At 43.8% G+C, this 17573-nt stretch overlaps 1 protein-coding gene across 1 annotated transcript; it reads left to right on the top strand.

The window, feature by feature from the left end:
- Positions 1 to 15784: 15784 nt before the first annotated feature.
- Positions 15785 to 17259, top strand: LOC123490857 (dachshund homolog 1-like; the record flags this gene model as incomplete). Its single annotated transcript, XM_045220705.1, has 3 exons — positions 15785 to 15972; positions 16369 to 16504; positions 17125 to 17259. Coding segments are annotated over 3 exons (459 nt in total), but the record flags the coding sequence as incomplete, so codon positions are not given.
- Positions 17260 to 17573: the final 314 nt, after the last annotated feature.

Raw genomic sequence — 17573 nt, 5'->3', positions numbered from 1 at the left:
AAAATCACATTGTAGCATTTTTTATGAATTTATTTGCAAATTATGGTGGAAAATAAGTATTTGGTCACCTACAAACAAGCAAGATTTCTGGCTCTCACAGACCTGTAACTTCTTCTTTAAGAGGCTCCTCTATCCTCCACTCGTTACCTGTATTAATGGCACCTGTTTGAACTTGTTATCAGTATAAAAGACACCTGTCCACAACCTCAAACAGTCACACTCCAAACTCCACTATGGCCAAGACCAAAGAGCTGTCAACGGACACCAGAAACAAAATTGTAGACCTGCACCAGGCTGGGAAGACTGAATCTGCAATTGGTAAGCAGCTTGGTTTGAAGAAATCAACTGTGGGAGCAATTATTAGGAAATGGAAGACATACAAGACCACTGATAATCTCCCCTCGATCTGGGGCTCCACGCAAGATCTCACCCCCTGTGGGGGTCAAAATGATCACAAGAACGGTGAGCAAAATCCCAGAACCACACGGGGGGACCTAGTAATGACCTGCAGAGAGCTGGGACCAGAAGTAACAAAGCCTACCATCAGTAACACACTACGCCGCCAGGGACTCAAATCCTGCAGTGCAAGACGTGTCCCCCTGCTTAAGCCAGTACATGTCCAGGCCCGTCTGAAGTTTGCTAGAGTGCATTTGGATGATCCAGAAGAGGATTGGGAGAATGTCATATGGTCAGATGAAACCAAAATAGAACTTTTTGGTAAAAACTCAACTCGTCGTGTTTGGAGGACAAAGAATGCTGAGTTGCATCCAAAGAACACCATACCTACTGTGAAGCATGGGGGTGGAAACATCATGCTTTGGGGCTGTTTTTCTGCAAAGGGACCAGGACAACTGATCCATGTAAAGGAAAGAATGAATGGGGCCATGTATCGTGAGATTTTGAGTGAAAACCTCCTTCCATCAGTAAGGGCATTGAAGATGAAACGTGGCTGGGTCTTTCAGCATGACAATGATCCCAAACCCACCGCCCGGGTAACGAAGGAGTGGCTTCGTAAGAAGCATTTCAAGGTCCTGGAGTGGCCTAGCCAGTCTCCAGATCTCAACCCCATAGAAAATCTTTGGAGGGAGTTGAAAGTCCGTGTTGCCCAGCGACAGCCCCAAATCATCACTGCTCTAGAGGAGATCTGCATGGAGGAATGGGCCAAAATACCAGCAACAGTATGTGAAAACCTTGTGAAGACTTACAGAAAACGTTTGACCTGTGTCGTTGCCAACAAAGGTATATAACAAAGTATTGAGAAACTGTTGTTATTGACCAAATACTTATTTTCCACCATAATTTGCAAATAAAATCATAAAAAATCCTACAATGTGATTTTCTGGATTTTTTTTCTCATTTTGTCTGTCATAGTTGACGTGTACCTATGATGAAAATTACAGGCCTCTCTCATCTTTTAAGTAGGAGAACTTGCACAATTGGTGGCTGACTAAATACTTTTCCCCACTGTATAGGTTGTATTTACAATGGTGTTTGTTCTTCACTGGTTGCCCGTTTCTTGTGGCGACAGGTCACAAACCTTGCTGCTGTTATGGCACACTGTGGTATTTCATCCAATAGATATGGTAGTTTATCAAAATTGGATTTGTTTTTGAATTCTTTGTGGGTCTGTGTAATCTGAGGGAAATATGTGTCTCTAATATGGTCATACATTTGGCAGGAAGTTAGGAAGTGCAGCTCAGTTTCCACCTCATTTTGTGGGCAGTGTGCACATAGCCTGTCTTCTCTTGAGAACCAGGTCTGCCTTCGGCGGCATTTCTCAATAGCAAGGCTATGTTCACTGAGTCTGTACATAGTCAAAGATTTCCTTAATTTTGGGTCAGTCACAGTGGTCAGGTATTCTGCCACTGTGTACTCTCTGTTTAGGGCCAAATAGCATTCTAGTTTGCTCTATTTTTTTGTAAATTCTTTCCAATGTGTTAAGTAATTATATTTTTGTTTTCTCATGATTTGGTTAGATCTAAATATGTTGCTGTCCTGGGGCTCTGTGTGGTTTGTTTGTGTTTGTGAACAGAGTCCCAGGACCAGCTTGCTTAGGGGGCTCTTCTCCAGGTTAATTTCTCTGTAGGTGATGGCTTTGTTATGGAGGGATTGGGAATCGCTTCCTTTTAGGTCTGCTCTGCATGCATTATTTGGTGTTTTACGTTGTACACAGAGGATATTTTGGCAGAATTCTGCATGCAGAGTCTTCATTTGGTGTTTGTCCCATTTTGTGAATTCTTGGTTGGTGAGCGGACCCCAGACCTCACAGCCATAAAGGGCAATGGGTTCTGTAACTGATTCAAGTATTTTTTGCCAGATCCTAATTGGTATGTCGAATTTTATGTTCCTTTTGATGGCATAGAAGGCCCTTCTTGCCTTGTCTCTCAGATCGTTCACAGCTTTGTGGAAGTTACCTGTGGAGCTGATGTTTAGGCCAAGGTATTTATAGTTTTTTGTGTGTTCTAGGGCAACGGTGTCTAGATGGAATTTGTATTCGTGGTCCTGTCAACTGGACCTTTTTTGGAACACCTTTATTTTGGTCTTTTACTGAGATTTACTGTCAGGGCCCAGGTCTGACAGAATCTGTGCAGAAGATCTAGGTGCTGCTGTAGGCCTTACTTGGTTGGGGACAGAAGCACCAGATCATCAGCAAACAGTAGAAAGTTTGACTTCAGATTCTAGTAGGGTGAGGCCGGGTGCTGCAGACTGTTCTAGTGCCCTCGCCAATTCGTTGATATTTACAGTATGTAGAAGAGGGGGTCGGGCTTAAGCTGTGGAAAGAAATGTGTGTGTTTTTTGCCAATTTTAACCGCACACTTGTTGTTTGTGTACATGGATTTTATAATGTTGTATATTTTCCCCCCAACACCACTTTCCATAAATCTGTATAGCAGACCCTCATGCCAAATTGAGTCGAACACTTTTTTGAAATCAACAAAGCATGAGAAGACTTTGGCTTTGTTTTGTTTTGCTTGTTTGTCAATTAGGGTGTGCAGGGTGAATACGTGGTCTGTCGTACGGTAATTTGGTAAAAAGCCAATTTTACATTTTCTCAGTACATTGTTTTCGCTGAGGAAATGAACTAGTCTGCTGTTAATGATAATGCAGAGGATTTTCCCAAGGTTGCTGTTGACGCATATCCCATGGTAGTTATTGGGGTCAAATTTGTCTCCACTTTTGTGGATTGGGGTGATCAGTCTTTGGTTCCAAATATTGGGGAATATGCCAGAGCTGAGGATGATGTTAAAGAGTTTAAGTATAGCCAATTGGAATTTGTGGTCTGTATATTTTATAATTTCATGTAGGATACCATCAACCCCACAGGCCTTTTTGGGTTGGAAGGTTTGTATGTTGTCCTGTAGTTCATTCAATGTAATTGGAGAATCCAGTGGGTTCTGGAAGTCTTTAATAGTTGATTCTAAGATTTTTATTTGATCATGTATATGTTTTTGCTGTTTGTTCTTTGTTATAGGGCCAAAAGGATTGGAGAAGTGGTTTACCCATACATCCCAATTTGTAAGTTGCTAAATGATGAAAATGTAAATGTAATCTCCGTTTTGGATAGATAACTCTTCGTGTTGTTGTTTGTTTAGAGTTTTCCAATTTTCCCAGAAGTGGTTAGATTCTATAGATTCTTCAATTACATTCAGCTGATTTCTGACATGCTGTTCCTTCTTTTTCCATAGTGTATTTCTGTATTGTTTTAGTGATTCACCATAGTGAAGGCGTAGGCTCAGGTTTTCTGGTTGGATAGGTTTCTCAATTTCTTTCTTAGGTTTTTGCATTGTTCATCAAACCATTTGTCATTGTTGTTAATTTTCTTAGGTTGTCTGCTTGACATTTTTAGATTTGATAGGGAAGCTATTTTTACTGCCACGTTTACACCTTCACTATTACAGTGAAACATTTTGTCCAGGAAATTGTCTACAAGGGATTGAATGTGTTGTTGCCTAATAGTTTTGTTGGTAGATTTCCACACTACTTTCCTTCCAATCTGTAGCATGTCTTAATATTATTCAGTTCCTTTGGCTTTGATGCCTCATGATTGAGCATAGCTCTGTTCAAGTAGACTGTGATTTTGCTGTGGTCTGATAGGGGTGTCAGTGGGCTGACTGTGAACGCTATGAGAGGCTCTGGGTTGAGGTCAGTGATAAAGTAGTCTACAGTACTACTGCCAAGAGATGAGCTATAGGTGTACCTACCGTAGGAGTTCCCTCGACGCCTACCATTGACTATGTACAGTTGAAGTCGGAAGTTTACATACACCTTAGCCAAATACATTTAAACTCAGTTTTTCACAACTCCTGACATTTAATCCTAGTAAAAATGCCCTGTTTTAGGTCAGTTAGGATCACCACTTTATTTTAAGAATGTGAAATGTCAGAATAATAGTAGAGAGAATGATTTATTTCAGCTTTTCTTTCTTTCATCACATTCCCAGTGGGTCAGAAGTTTACATACACTCAATTAGTATTTGGTAGCATTGCCTTTAAATTGTTTAACTTGGGTCAAACGTTTCGGGTAGCCTTCCACAAGCTTCCCACAATAAGTTGGGTGAATTTTGGCCCATTCCTCCTGACAGAGCTGGTGTAACTGAGTCAGGTTTGTAGGCCTCCATGTTCACACACGCTTTTTCAGTTCTGCCCACACATTTTGTATAGGCTTGAGGTCAGGGCTTTGTGATGGCCACTCCAATACCTTGACTTTGTTGTCCTTAAGCCATTTTGCCACAACTTTGGAAGTATGCTTGGGGTCATTGTCCATTTGGAAGACCCATTTGCGACCAAGCTTTAACTTCCAGACTGGTGTCTTGAGATGTTGCTTCAATATATCCACATCATTTTCCTTCCTCATGATGCCATCTATTTTGTGAAGTGCACCAGTCCCTCCTGCAGCAAAGCTACCCCACAGCATGATGCTGCCACCCCCGTTCTTCACGGTTGGGATGGTGTTCTTCGGCTTGCAAGCATCCCCCTTTTTCCTCCAAACATAACGATGGTCATTATGGTCAAACAGTTCTATCTTTGTTTCATCAGACCAGAGGACATTTCTCCAAAAAGTACAATCTTTGTCGCCATGTGCAGTTGCAAACCGTAGTCCGGCTTTTTTATGGCGGTTTTGGAGCAGTGGCTTCTTCCTTGCTGAGCGGCCTTTCAGGTTACGTCGATATAGGACTTGTTTTACTGTGGATATTGATACTTTTGTACCTGTTTCCTCCAGCATCTTCACAAGGTCCTTTGCTGTTGTTCTGGGATTGATTTGCACTTTTCGCACCAAAGTACGTTCATCTCTAGGAGACAGAACGCATTTCCTTCCTGAGCAGTATGGCGGCTGCGTAGTCCCATGATGTTTATACTTGCGTACTATTGTTTGTACAGATGAACGTGGTACCTTCAGGCGTTTGGAAATTGCTCCCAAGGATGAACGAGACTTGTTGAGGCCTACAATTTTTTTCTGAGTCTTGGCTGATTTCTTTTGATTTTCCCATGATGTCAAGCAAAGAGTCACTGAGTTTGAAGGTAGGCCTTGAAATACATCCACAGGTACACCTCCAATTTACTCAAATTATGTCAATTAGCCTATCAGAAGCTTCTAAAGCCATAACATAATTTTCTGGAATTTTGCAAGCTGTTTAAAGGCACAGTCAACTTAGTATATGTAAACTTCTGACCCACTGGAATTGTGATACAGTGAATTATAAGTGAAATAGTCTGTAAACAATTGTTGGAAAAATTACTTGTGTCATGCACAAAGTAGATGTCCTAACCGACTTGCCAAAACTATAGTTTGTTAACAAGAAATTTGTGGAGTGGTTGAAAAACGAGTTTTAATGATTCCAACCTAAGTGTATGTAAACTTCAACTGTACATACCCAGCGTGCAACAGAGCTGCAGGAGTTGTGACCCGTTTTGTTGGTTATGTTGTCGTAGTTGTGTCTAGGGGGGCATATGGGGGAGGGAATGCTGTCACCTCGCTCTCTCTCTCTCTCTCTCTCTTTCTCTCTCTCGCTCTCTCTCTCTCTCTCTCTCTCGCTCTCTCTCTCTCTCTCTCTCTCTCTCTCTCTCTCTCTCTTACTCTCTCTCTGTGTCAGGTTTAATCTTATAAAGGCTAATATGACCTTTGGAAAGGGAAGATCAGACATGATCTGAAAAGACAGCAACACAATGGCACAAATACGATCTATGATTAATTACGATGCGTGTGTGTGTGTGTGTCAGAGCGTGCACTACACAATCGGTTAGTACTGTTTAATGCCTCCTTCAATCAACAGTGGGGATGTCACTTGGCTAGCACTTACTCACTTAAAACCAATCTCTTTAAAAGGGGCTCTGTGTGTGTCGCCCAATTCCACTACCTCCACCTTTCTCTCTCTCTCTCTTTCGCTCTCTCTTTCTCTTTCTCTTTCTCTTTCTCTTTCTCTTTCTCTTTCTCTCTCTCTCTCTCTCTCTCTCTCTCTCTCTCTGTCTCTCTCTCTGTCTCTCTCTCTCTGTCTCTCTCTCTCTCTCTCTCTCTCTCTCTCTCTCTCTCTGTCTCTCTCTGTCTCTCTCTCTTCCTGTCTCTCTCTCTCTCTCTCTCTCTCTCTCTCTCTCTCTCTCTCTCTCTCTCTCTCTCTCTCTCTCTCTCTCTCTCTCTCTCTCTCTCTCTCTCTCTCTGTCTCCATCTATCTCCTCTCTCTCTCTCTATGTCTCCATCTATCTCCTCTCCCATTTCCCTGCTAGCTGTCATGTTAGGTGGCATTGGGGTGTGTGGCAGTTTCTTTTATATGGAATAATCTGTAGAAGGATGTGCAGTCTCAAAATGGCCTTTCCCTCTGAACGTTTTAAACGACACTGCACTTTTTTTCAACCCAAGTGTTCACACAGAGACACAAACCTTAGGTACCAGTTCCTTACACTTGCAAATGATTTTCCGGAACTCAAATATTATTTTCATATCATCGGGAATTCCCCATTGTTATTAATCTCTACCAAGTGTATCAATCTCACCCCTGATGGAGGCCGCTGCTGCCTAATGCTCCAACCTGGACTCAGGGGCTGACGTAGCATATTAAAGGTACATTCGGAACACCCCAATTAGTATGATATGTTACGTTTCGTATGGTATTTATTAATTTGTGGATGTCCATCATCCATTTCGTATGATGTGTTACGATTTACAATGCATATGATATATTACGAATTGCAATTCGCACAATATAATATGTTACACGTTTTCAAAGTTGCTAATTAGCTAAAATGCTAAAGTTGTCCGTGATGAGATTCGAACGCGCAACCTTTGGGTTGCTAGATGTTCGCGTTTTACGCCTACCCATCCACCCCGACCAACCACCCTACTTTCGTTTTTGCTTTTTGTCTTATGTAACCATACCAAACGTAACATATCATACTAACCTAGGTGTCCCAGATCTACCTTTACTATGTTACGTCTAGTCTGTGAGACCAGGCTGAATGCTCATCCTCTTTTCTCATCTCCTCCACTCGTGTGTGTGTGTGTGTGTGTGTGTGTGTGTGTGTGTGTGTGTGTGTGTGTGTGTGTGTGTGTGTGTGTGTGTGTGTGTGTGTGTGTGTGAGAGTGTGAGAGTGTGAGAGTGTGAGAGTGTGAGAGTGTGTGAGTGTGTGAGTGTGTGAGTGTGTGAGTGTGTGAGTGTGTGAGTGTGTGTGTCTGCTGAATGTATAGCATCTCCATATACCAAGGCCTAAACATTTCCCGTTTGCGTCAGTATTACCTGTGTTGATGGTTCTGCCTGCAGTATCCCTAACCCCACTACCACCTGTGTTGATGGTTCTGCCTGCAGTATCCCTAACCCCACTACAACCTGTGTTGATGGTTCTGCCTGCAGGATCCCTAACCCCACTACCACCTGTGTTGATGGTTCTGCCTGCAGTATCCCTAACCCCACTACAACCTGTGTTGATGGTTCTGCCTGCAGGATCCCTAACCCCACTACCACCTGTGTTGATGGTTCTGCCTGCAGTAGCCCTAACCCCACTACCACCTGTGTTGATGGTTCTGCCTGCAGTATCCCTAACCCCACTACAACCTGTGTTGATGGTTCTGCCTGCAGGATCCCTAACCCCACTACCACATGTGTTGATGGTTCTTCCCTGCAGTATCCCTAACCCCACTACAACCTGTGTTGATGGTTCTGCCTGCAGTATCCCCTAACCCCACTACCACCTGTGTTGATGGTTCTTCCTGCAGTATCCCTAACCCCACTACCACCTGTGTTAATGGTTCTGCCTGCAGTAGTCCTAGCCCCACTACCATTATTATGAGCCGTCCTCCCCTCAGCAGCCTCCTGTGATGTGTGTGTTTTGTTTGTGTCGTAACCATGAGCGATAAAACAATGTTAAACGTTAATCATTGTTAATTATAGGGTGAGCTGCACGGTAAACAAACACACAGCATTTGGCCTGTTTTTCCATAGAGCCACCCACTTCCTCCTCACCATGTCTACATCACTACACAGACACACGCACACACACACACACATTCATACGCACGCACACACACACACACACACACACCACTACAAAGAGCATGAACAGACCAAACACATTAACTACATTAACTCAAGCATCCATTAGCGTCTGTCCCACTTTAACGTGGGAAAGAGAGCCATCAACGGCCAAGCTGAGGTTTCTCTGAGGTTTCTTTTAGTTTAGGAACTCTAGAACATACACAGGCTACACATACTGTTGGCTGGAAGTACTGTGTTACTGTAGGCTGGAAGTACTGTGTTACTGTTGGCTGGAAGTACTGTATTACTGTTGGCTGGAAGTACTGTGTTACTGTAGACTGGAAGTACTGTATTACTGTTGGCTGGAAGTACTGTGTTACTGTTGGCTGGAAGTACTGTAGTTACTGTTGGCTGGAAGTACTGTGTTACTGTTGGCTGGAAGTACTGTATTACTGTTGGCTGGAAGTACTGTATTACTGTTGGCTGGAAGTACTGTATTACTGTTGGCTGGAAGTACTGTGTTACTGTTGGCTGGAAGTACTGTATTACTGTTGGCTGGAAGTACTGTGTTACTGTTGGCTGGAAGTACTGTGTTACTGTTGGCTGGAAGTACTGTATTACTGTTGGCTGGAAGTACTGTATTACTGTTGGCTGGAAGTACTGTGTTACTGTTGGCTGGAAGTACTGTGTTACTGTAGGCTGGAAGTACTGTGTTACTGTAGGCTGGAAGTACTGTGTTACTGTTGGCTGGAAGTACTGTATTACTGTTGGCTGGAAGTACTGTGTTACTGTAGGCTGGAAGTACTGTATTACTGTAGGCTGGAAGTACTGTGTTACTGTAGGCTGGAGTACTGTATTACTGTTGGCTGGAAGTACTGTGTTACTGTAGGCTGGAAGTACTGTATTACTGTTGGCTGGAAGTACTGTGTTACTGTAGGCTGGAAGTACTGTATTACTGTTGGCTGGAAGTACTGTGTTACTGTTGGCTGGAAGTACTGTGTTACTGTTGGCTGGAAGTACTGTGTTACTGTAGGCTGGAAGTACTGTATTACTGTTGGCTGAAAGTACTGTGTTACTGTAGGCTGGAAGTACTGTATTACTGTTGGCTGGAAGTACTGTGTTACTGTTGGCTGGAAGTACTGTGTTACTGTTGGCTGGAAGTACTGTGTTACTGTAGGCTGAAGTACTGTGTTACTGTAGGCTGGAAGTACTGTATTACTGTTGGCTGGAAGTACTGTGTTACTGTAGGCTGGAAGTACTGTATTACTGTTGGCTGGAAGTACTGTGTTACTGTTGGCTGGAAGTACTGTATTACTGTTGGCTGGAAGTACTGTATTACTGTTGGCTGGAAGTACTGTGTTACTGTTGGCTGGAAGTACTGTGTTACTGTTGGCTGGAAGTACTGTATTACTGTTGGCTGGAAGTACTGTATTACTGTTGGGTGGAAGTACTGTATTACTGTTGGCTGGAAGTACTGTGTTACTGTTGGCTGGAAGTACTGTATTACTGTTGGCTGGAAGTACTGTATTACTGTTGGCTGAAAGTACTGTATTACTGTTGGGTGGAAGTACTGTATTACTGTTATTGGAAGTACTGTATTACTGTAGGCTGGAAGTACTGTGTTACTGTTGGTTGGAAGTACTGTATTACTGTTGGCTGGAAATACTGTATTACTGTTGGCTGGAAGTACTGTATTACTGTTGGCTGGAAGTACTGTATTACTGTAGGCTGGAAGTACTGTATTACTGTTGGCTGGAAGTACTGTATTACTGTTGGCTGGAAGTACTGTATTACTGTAGGCTGGAAGTACTGTATTACTGTTGGCTGGAAGTACTGTAGTACTGTTGGCTGGAAGTACTGTGTTACTGTTGGCTGGAAGTACTGTATTACTGTAGGCTGGAAGTACTGTATTACTGTTGGCTGGAAGTACTGTATTACTGTTGGCTGGAAGTACTGCTATTACTGTTGGCTGGAAGTACTGTATTACTGTTGGCTGGAAGTACTGTGTTACTGTTGGCTGGAAGTACTGTATTACTGTTGGCTGGAAGTACTGTGTTACTGTTGGCTGGAAGTACTGTGTTACTGTTGGCTGGAAGTACTGTATTACTGTTGGCTGGAAGTACTGTGTTACTGTTGGCTGGAAGTACTGTATTACTGTTGGCTGGAAGTACTGTGTGTATCCATACAGATTTTACATGATTGGCATTGTCTGTATTTCTGTCCTGTAAGGTTGTATTTGTAGTTGTTAGATGAGCAACCATGGCCACATTTGTTAGGAATTATGCTGATGTTTAAAGACTAGGCCAGACAGGGAGAAAATATATAATGTAATTAGCTGGGTCCTATAGCAACCAATATCCCATTCCTCCATTCCTCCAGCATCCGTTCATCTCTTTCCATTCAGGAGGACATCTTTTGTTTTTATTTCTGGTCGGTTTGAGGGAGGGGGAGGGAGGGAGGGAGGGAGGGAAGGAGGGAGGGAGGGTGAGGAAGGGTAAATTGCAAAAGGCATCCAGACAAACCGCTGCACATATGTGTAATCCACCTAATTTAGTAAAAGCTCTTTAATTTGTTTCTTTTCTTAATTTCTTTCATTCTTTCTTTCTCTTTCTTTCTTTTTCTATCTCTTCTTTGGGGACTTCTTTTTGTTTGCACATTCTATTATATTTGGGACATTGTGTGGAATTTGGTCCAAGTTTAGTGTCTTTTTGTTTGGAATTACTCAGCGTTCTGTTGGCACGGCGACAGAACGTCATTAGCTCTCTTTTGTTTCACATCCCTCTGTTGTTTTATTTTGGTTTTGTTTTATTGAATGTTCAATATTTAGATCATTCCCTTCTCTCCCCTGTGGATTGGTTTATGCATCTAAAATAGTTATATTTCAACAGCACACAGGGGTGAACTAGTGGGTCTGATACACAGGGGTGAACTAGTGGGTCTGATACACAGGGGTCTTGTTTGACTGGCTTTTATATTCTAGCTGTTTGTCTATTTGAAATTGAAATGAGCAAAAGCTAACACAATATTCTGGTGTAATTCTGTATATTATGCATTTCCTATGTAGGTTTAGGTATTGTATTCTGGAAATCCAGTACATAGAACACTGTAACCTGCCCAAACAATGTCCTTCATGTCTGTTATTTCTGTTCATCTAAATGAAGGCCTCATTGTGGATGATTGTCTTCAGTGTGTTTCTGAGACAGACTGTAGCTCAATGACAGCTGAAACACATCACAGGCTCAGTCTGTCCCGTCACAGACAGATGGGACCCTTCAGAGCCTCATAACTGATGGGGGTTCTTCTGACCAGAGTTTGGCTTCGGTCCAAACACACACACACACACACACACACACACACACACACACACACACACACACACACACACACACACACACACACACACACACACACACACACACACACTCACAGCTCTGTAGTGTTTTAGTTAGAGGGGGTTAATGTTCTGGGGCCTTCTCTGAGGTCTGTCTGTTTATTGTCAGCACTTTCTTCTGAGCTCTTCCAGACATCATGATATAAAGTGACAGTCGAAGGAAGACAGAAAAGTCTAATGTAAATCTCCATAAACAGGTCTCCACCAGAATAATGATTAGGAATGTGGAAACAGATTATTAACCAGCACAGCATCTATTTGACTTGACTTTGATTTGACTTTTACCATAATATGTGGCTTCCTCCTTTTGAGTGATCTCTCTAATAGTCTGCTAGCGTAGTTCCAGTGGAAGGAAAGGGTCTTGTTTTTCCCACATCATCCAACCATTCAATTCAGTCGAATTAGTCCATTTTACTTTCTCTTTTCCAGTGTCCAGTAATGATCCTAGAGCTCTTCACAGACAGCTTCTCATTTGAACATCTTTAATCCAGTAATGGTCCTAGAGCTCTTCACAGACAGCTTCTCATTTGAACATCTTTAATCCAGTAATGGTCCTAGAGCTCTTCACAGACAGTTTCTCATTTGAACATCTTTAATCCAGTAATGGTCCTAGAGCTCTTCACAGACAGCTTCTCATTTGAACATCTTTAATCCAGTAATGGTCCTAGAGCTCTTCACAGACAGCTTCTCATTTGAACAGCTTTAATCCAGTAATGGTCCTAGAGCTCTTCACAGACAGCTTCTCATTCGAACATCTTTAATCCAGTAATGGTCCTAGAGCTCTTCACAGACAGCTTCTCATTTGAACATCTTTAAGCTTTTTATTCAAGAGAATAAATGTCAGAATGTGAAGTGGAGGAGCTAATAACCTTTATTCTCAGACACCCGTCCTCCTCCTCCTCCTCCTCCTCCTCCTCCTCCTCCCTCCTCCTCCTCCTCTTCTTCCTCTCCTCCTCCCCCTCCACCTCCTCCTCTCCCCCTCTTCTCCCCTCCTCCTCCTCCTCCTCTCCCCCTTCTCCTCCTCTTCTCCCCCTCCTCCTTCTTCTCCCCCTCCTCCTCCTCCTCCCCCTCCTCCTTCTCCTCCTCCTCCTCCTCCACCTCCTCTCTTCCTCTTCCTCTTCCTCCATTTTTCCTCCTCCTCTTCTTCCTCCTCCTCCTCCCCCTCCACCTCCTCCTCTCCCCCTTCTCCTCCTCTTCTCCCCCTCCTCCTTCTTCTGCCCCTCCTCCTCCCCCCTCCTCCTTCTCCCCCTCCTCCTCCTCCCGCTCCACCTCCTCCTCTCCCTGTCAGCTTCCTGCTTCCCCTGTTTGTCTCCTGGCCTCTAGAGGTCAGCTGTGTTCCCCTTTGCCTTAGTTTTTCCTCATGTGTCCTAATTAGCTTATCTATGTCACCTGTGCCTTGTTTCCCCTTGAGTATTTTAGCTGTGTGTTTTCCCCTTGTTTCTCACTTGGTTATTGCGTCCTGTCTATGTGTCTCCTGCTTTGTCCCACCATATCAGTCCTAGTAAGTTATTCGAAGTTATCTTTTGTTTGTTTTTCTCCCCTCGGGGAGTTGTTTTGTTTTGCCTCCTGTTTTGAACATTAAATCTACTTACCTGGAGTTTTGCCTGGGGTGTTTCATTTGGGTCCTACAACATCTCCTCTGTGGCAAGGGGTAGTACCCCCAGCTCTACACATTTGAGACCGGAGTTCTAGCCCGGCTTGTGACACTCCCCCTCCTCCTCCTCTTCTCCTCCTCCTCCTTCTCCTCCTCCTCCTCCTCCTCCTTCTCCCCCTCCTCCTCCTCCACCTTCCCCTCCTCACTCAGAGTATGACAGAGGGACAGAGGAATGGAACTGGGTGTCCATTTCAGGATCATCAACAAAGGGGTCTTTTTAGGGATTTCACCGGAAGAAGAAAAACAACAGCAAAGCGAGATGGAGATGGAGTAGAGATGTACAGTTGAAGTTGGAAGTTTACATACACTTAGGTTGGAGTCATTAAAACTCGTTTTTCAACCACTCCACACATTTCTTGTTAACAAACTATAGTTTTGGCAAGTCGGTTAGGACATCTACTTTGTGCATGACACAAGTAATTTTTCCAACAATTGTTTACAGACAGATTATTTCACTTATAATTCACTGTATCACAATTCCAGTGGGTAGAAGTTTACATACACTAAGTTGACTGTGCCTTTAAACAGCTTGGAAAATTCCAGAAAATGATGTTATGGCTTTAGAAGCTTCTGATAGGCTAATTTACATCATTTGAGTCAATTGGAGGTGTACCTGTGGATGTATTTCAAGGCCTACCTTCAAACTCAGTGCCTCTTTGCTTGACATCATGGGAAAATCAAAAGAAATCAGCCAAGACCTCAGAAAAAAAATTGTAGACCTCCACAAGTCTGGTTCATCCTTGGGAGCAATGTCCAAACGCCTGAAGGTACCACATTCATCTGTCACAAACAAGCAGTACGCAAGTATAAACACCATGGGACCACACAGCCGTCATGCCACTCAGGAAGGAGACGCCGTTCTGTCTCCTAGAGATGAACGTACTTTGGTGCGAAAAGTGCAAATCAATCCCAGAACAACAGCAAAGGACCTTGTGAAGATGCTGGAGGAAACAGGTACAAAAATATGTATATCCACAGTAAAACGAGTCCTATATCGACATAACCTGAAAGGCCGCTCAGCAAGGAAGAAGCCACTGCTCCAAAACCGCCATAAAAAAGCCAGACTACGGTTTGCAACTACACATGGGGACAAAGATCGTACTTTTTGGAGAAATGTCCTCTGGTCTGATGAAACAAAATAGAACTGTTTGCCCATAATGACCATCGTTATGTTTGGAGGAAAAAGAGAGTTCTTGCAAGCCCGAAGAACACCATCCCAACCGTGAAGCACGGAGGTGGCGGCATCATGCTGTGGGGGTGCTTTGCTGCAGGAGGGACTGGTGCACTTCACAAAATAGATGGCATCATGAGGAAGGAAAATTATGTGGATATATTGAAGCAACATCTCAAGACACTAGTCAGGAAGTTAAAGCTTGGTCGCAAATGGTTCTTCCAAATGGACAATGACCCCAAGCATACTTCCAAAGTTGTGGCAAAATGGCTTAAGGACAACAAAGTCAAGGTATTGGAGTGGCCATCACAAAGCCCTGACCTCAATCATATAGAACATTTGTGGGCAGAACTGAAAAAGCGTGTGTGAGCAAGGAGGCCTACAAACCTGACTCAGTTACACCAGCTCTGTCAGGAGGAATGGGCCAAAATTCACCCAACTTATTGTGGGAAGCTTGTGGAAGGCTACCCGAAACGTTTGACCCAAGTTAAACAATTTAAAGGCAATGCTACAAAATACTAATTGAGTGTATGTAAACTTCTGACCCACTGGGAATGTGATGAAATAAATAAAAGCTGAAATAAATAATTCTCTCTACTATTATTCTGACATTTCACATTCTTAAAATAAAGTGGTGATCCTAACTGACCTAAGACAGGGCATTTTGACTAGGATTAAATGTCAGGAATTGTGAAAAACTGAGTTTAAATGTATTTGGCTAAAGGTGTATGTAAACTTCCGACTTCAACTGTATTTTCTGTACTGTGATGGCTCTGTTTCAAAGAGTCCATATCAGATGTTCTTATATGACCTTCCACACTGTGTTTAAATGTTTTTTCCCTGTTTGTTCAAGCGTTATCATGTCCCCAGAGATGTTGGGTTTTGGGATGTTGAGCATCACAACTTGTGCTCTGGAAATCTGGTTTCACAAGTCAAACAGCATTCTGTCTGGTCTAGTTTCCTGAGTGTGACAATATAATGGTCTATACTCCACCCTCTAATGTATGTTGTGCTGCCACACAGCTAAATAGAAAACCATCTCTCTCTCTCGATCTATCAATCTCTCTCCCTCCCTCCTCCCCCCCTTTCTCTCCTTCCCTCTCTCAGGTCTGGAACACCTGCCGTTCATGATGATGTCACACCCCCTGATCCCTGTCAGTATGGCCCCTGCCTCTGTCTCCATGGCGATGAGTCAGATGAACCACCTCAACACGTTAGCCAGCATGGCCTCTGCTGCCCAGGTCCACCACTCTACCCTCTCCTCCCGCGGCCGCATGGTCACCTCTGTTATAAAGGTATGTTAGCATGGAGGTCACCTCCATTATAAAGTATGTTAGCATGGTCATCTCCGTTATAAAGGTATGTTAGCATGGTCACCTCCGTTATAAAGGTATGTTAGCATGGTCACCTGTGTTATAAAGGTATGTTAGCATGGTCAACTCCATTATAAAGGTATGTTAGCATTGTCACCTCTGTTATAAAGGTATGTTAGCATTGTCACCTCTGTTATAAAGGTATGTTAGCATGGTTACCACCTTTATAAAGGTATGTTAGCATGCTCACCTCCGTTATAAAGGTATGTTAGCATGGTCACCTCTGATATAAAGGTATGTTAGCATGGTCACATCCGTTATAAATGTATTAATGTTGACGTGTGTTTTCACTCACTATGGTGTTGTTCTTCATTCTAGGAGTGTGTTCGGGACAGTCCGTCTCCAGCTCCCTCTCTGGAGGACGGGAGGAGGTCTGGGAGTCACCTGTCATCTCGTCACAGCAGCAGCGTCTCCAGCTCCCCAGCACACACAGAACACTCTGCAGACAGGACCCGTACGTACACTAACCCTAACCCTAACCCTAACCCAGCACACAGAACACTGCAGACAGGACCCGTACGTACACTAACCCTAACCCTAACCCAGCACACAGAACACTGCAGACAGGACCCGTACGTACACTAACCTAACCCTAACCCTAACCCTAACCCTAACCCTAACCCAGCACACAGAACACTGCAGACAGGACCCGTACGTACACTAACCCAACCCTAACTCTAACCTAACCCAGCACACAGAACACTGCAGACAGGACCCGTCACGTACACTAACCCAACCCTAACTCTAACCCTAACCCAGCACACAGAACACTGCAGACAGGACCCGTACGTACACTAACCCAACCCTAACTCTAACCCCTAACCCAGCACACAGAACACTGCAGACAGGACCCGTATGTACACTAACCCCTAACCCTAACTCTAACCCCTAACCCAGCACACAGAACACTGCAGACAGGACCCGTCACGTACAGTACTCCATCTTTACTGTCTTTCAGCCTCGAATCTGGAATCAGATTATGAGTCCAGTTAGGGGAAGCAGCAGTTTATTTTCATCAAGCTAGCCACTATGTTCACCTCCTCTCTAAAGTGTGGTGCATACTGTGTGTTCCAGATGTGCACCAGAACGGCCTGTCCTCCAGCCATGCCCTGTTGGGCCTATCTCCCAGTGCTCTGCCGGGTCCTAAAGAAGGAGATGTGGCCACCCTGGACTCTGGCCACGAAGCTAAGAGGAACCATGCTGAGAGAGGTAGGATCATCCTTCTCTTTCTCTTGTTCTTGATTGTTTCTCTCTCTCTCTCTCTCTCTCTCTCTCTCTCTCTCTCTGTCTCTCTCTCTCTCTCTCTGTCCCTCTCTCTCTCTCTCTCTCTCTCTCTCTCTCTGTGTCTCTCTCTCTCTCTCTCTCTCTCTCTCTCTCTCTCTCTGTCTCTGTCTCTCTCGCTATCTCTCTCTGTCTCTCTCTGTCTGTCTGTCTGTCTGTCTCTCTCTCTCTCTCTCTCTCTGTCTCTCTCGCTATCTCTCTCTGTCTCTCTGTCTCTCTGTCTCTGTCTCTCTCTCTCTCTC

The sequence above is a fragment of the Coregonus clupeaformis genome, unplaced genomic scaffold (genome assembly GCF_020615455.1).
Source record: "Coregonus clupeaformis isolate EN_2021a unplaced genomic scaffold, ASM2061545v1 scaf5136, whole genome shotgun sequence".
NCBI classification, from domain to species: Eukaryota; Metazoa; Chordata; class Actinopteri; order Salmoniformes; family Salmonidae; genus Coregonus; species Coregonus clupeaformis.
This window is presented reverse-complemented; position numbering and strand designations above follow the sequence as displayed.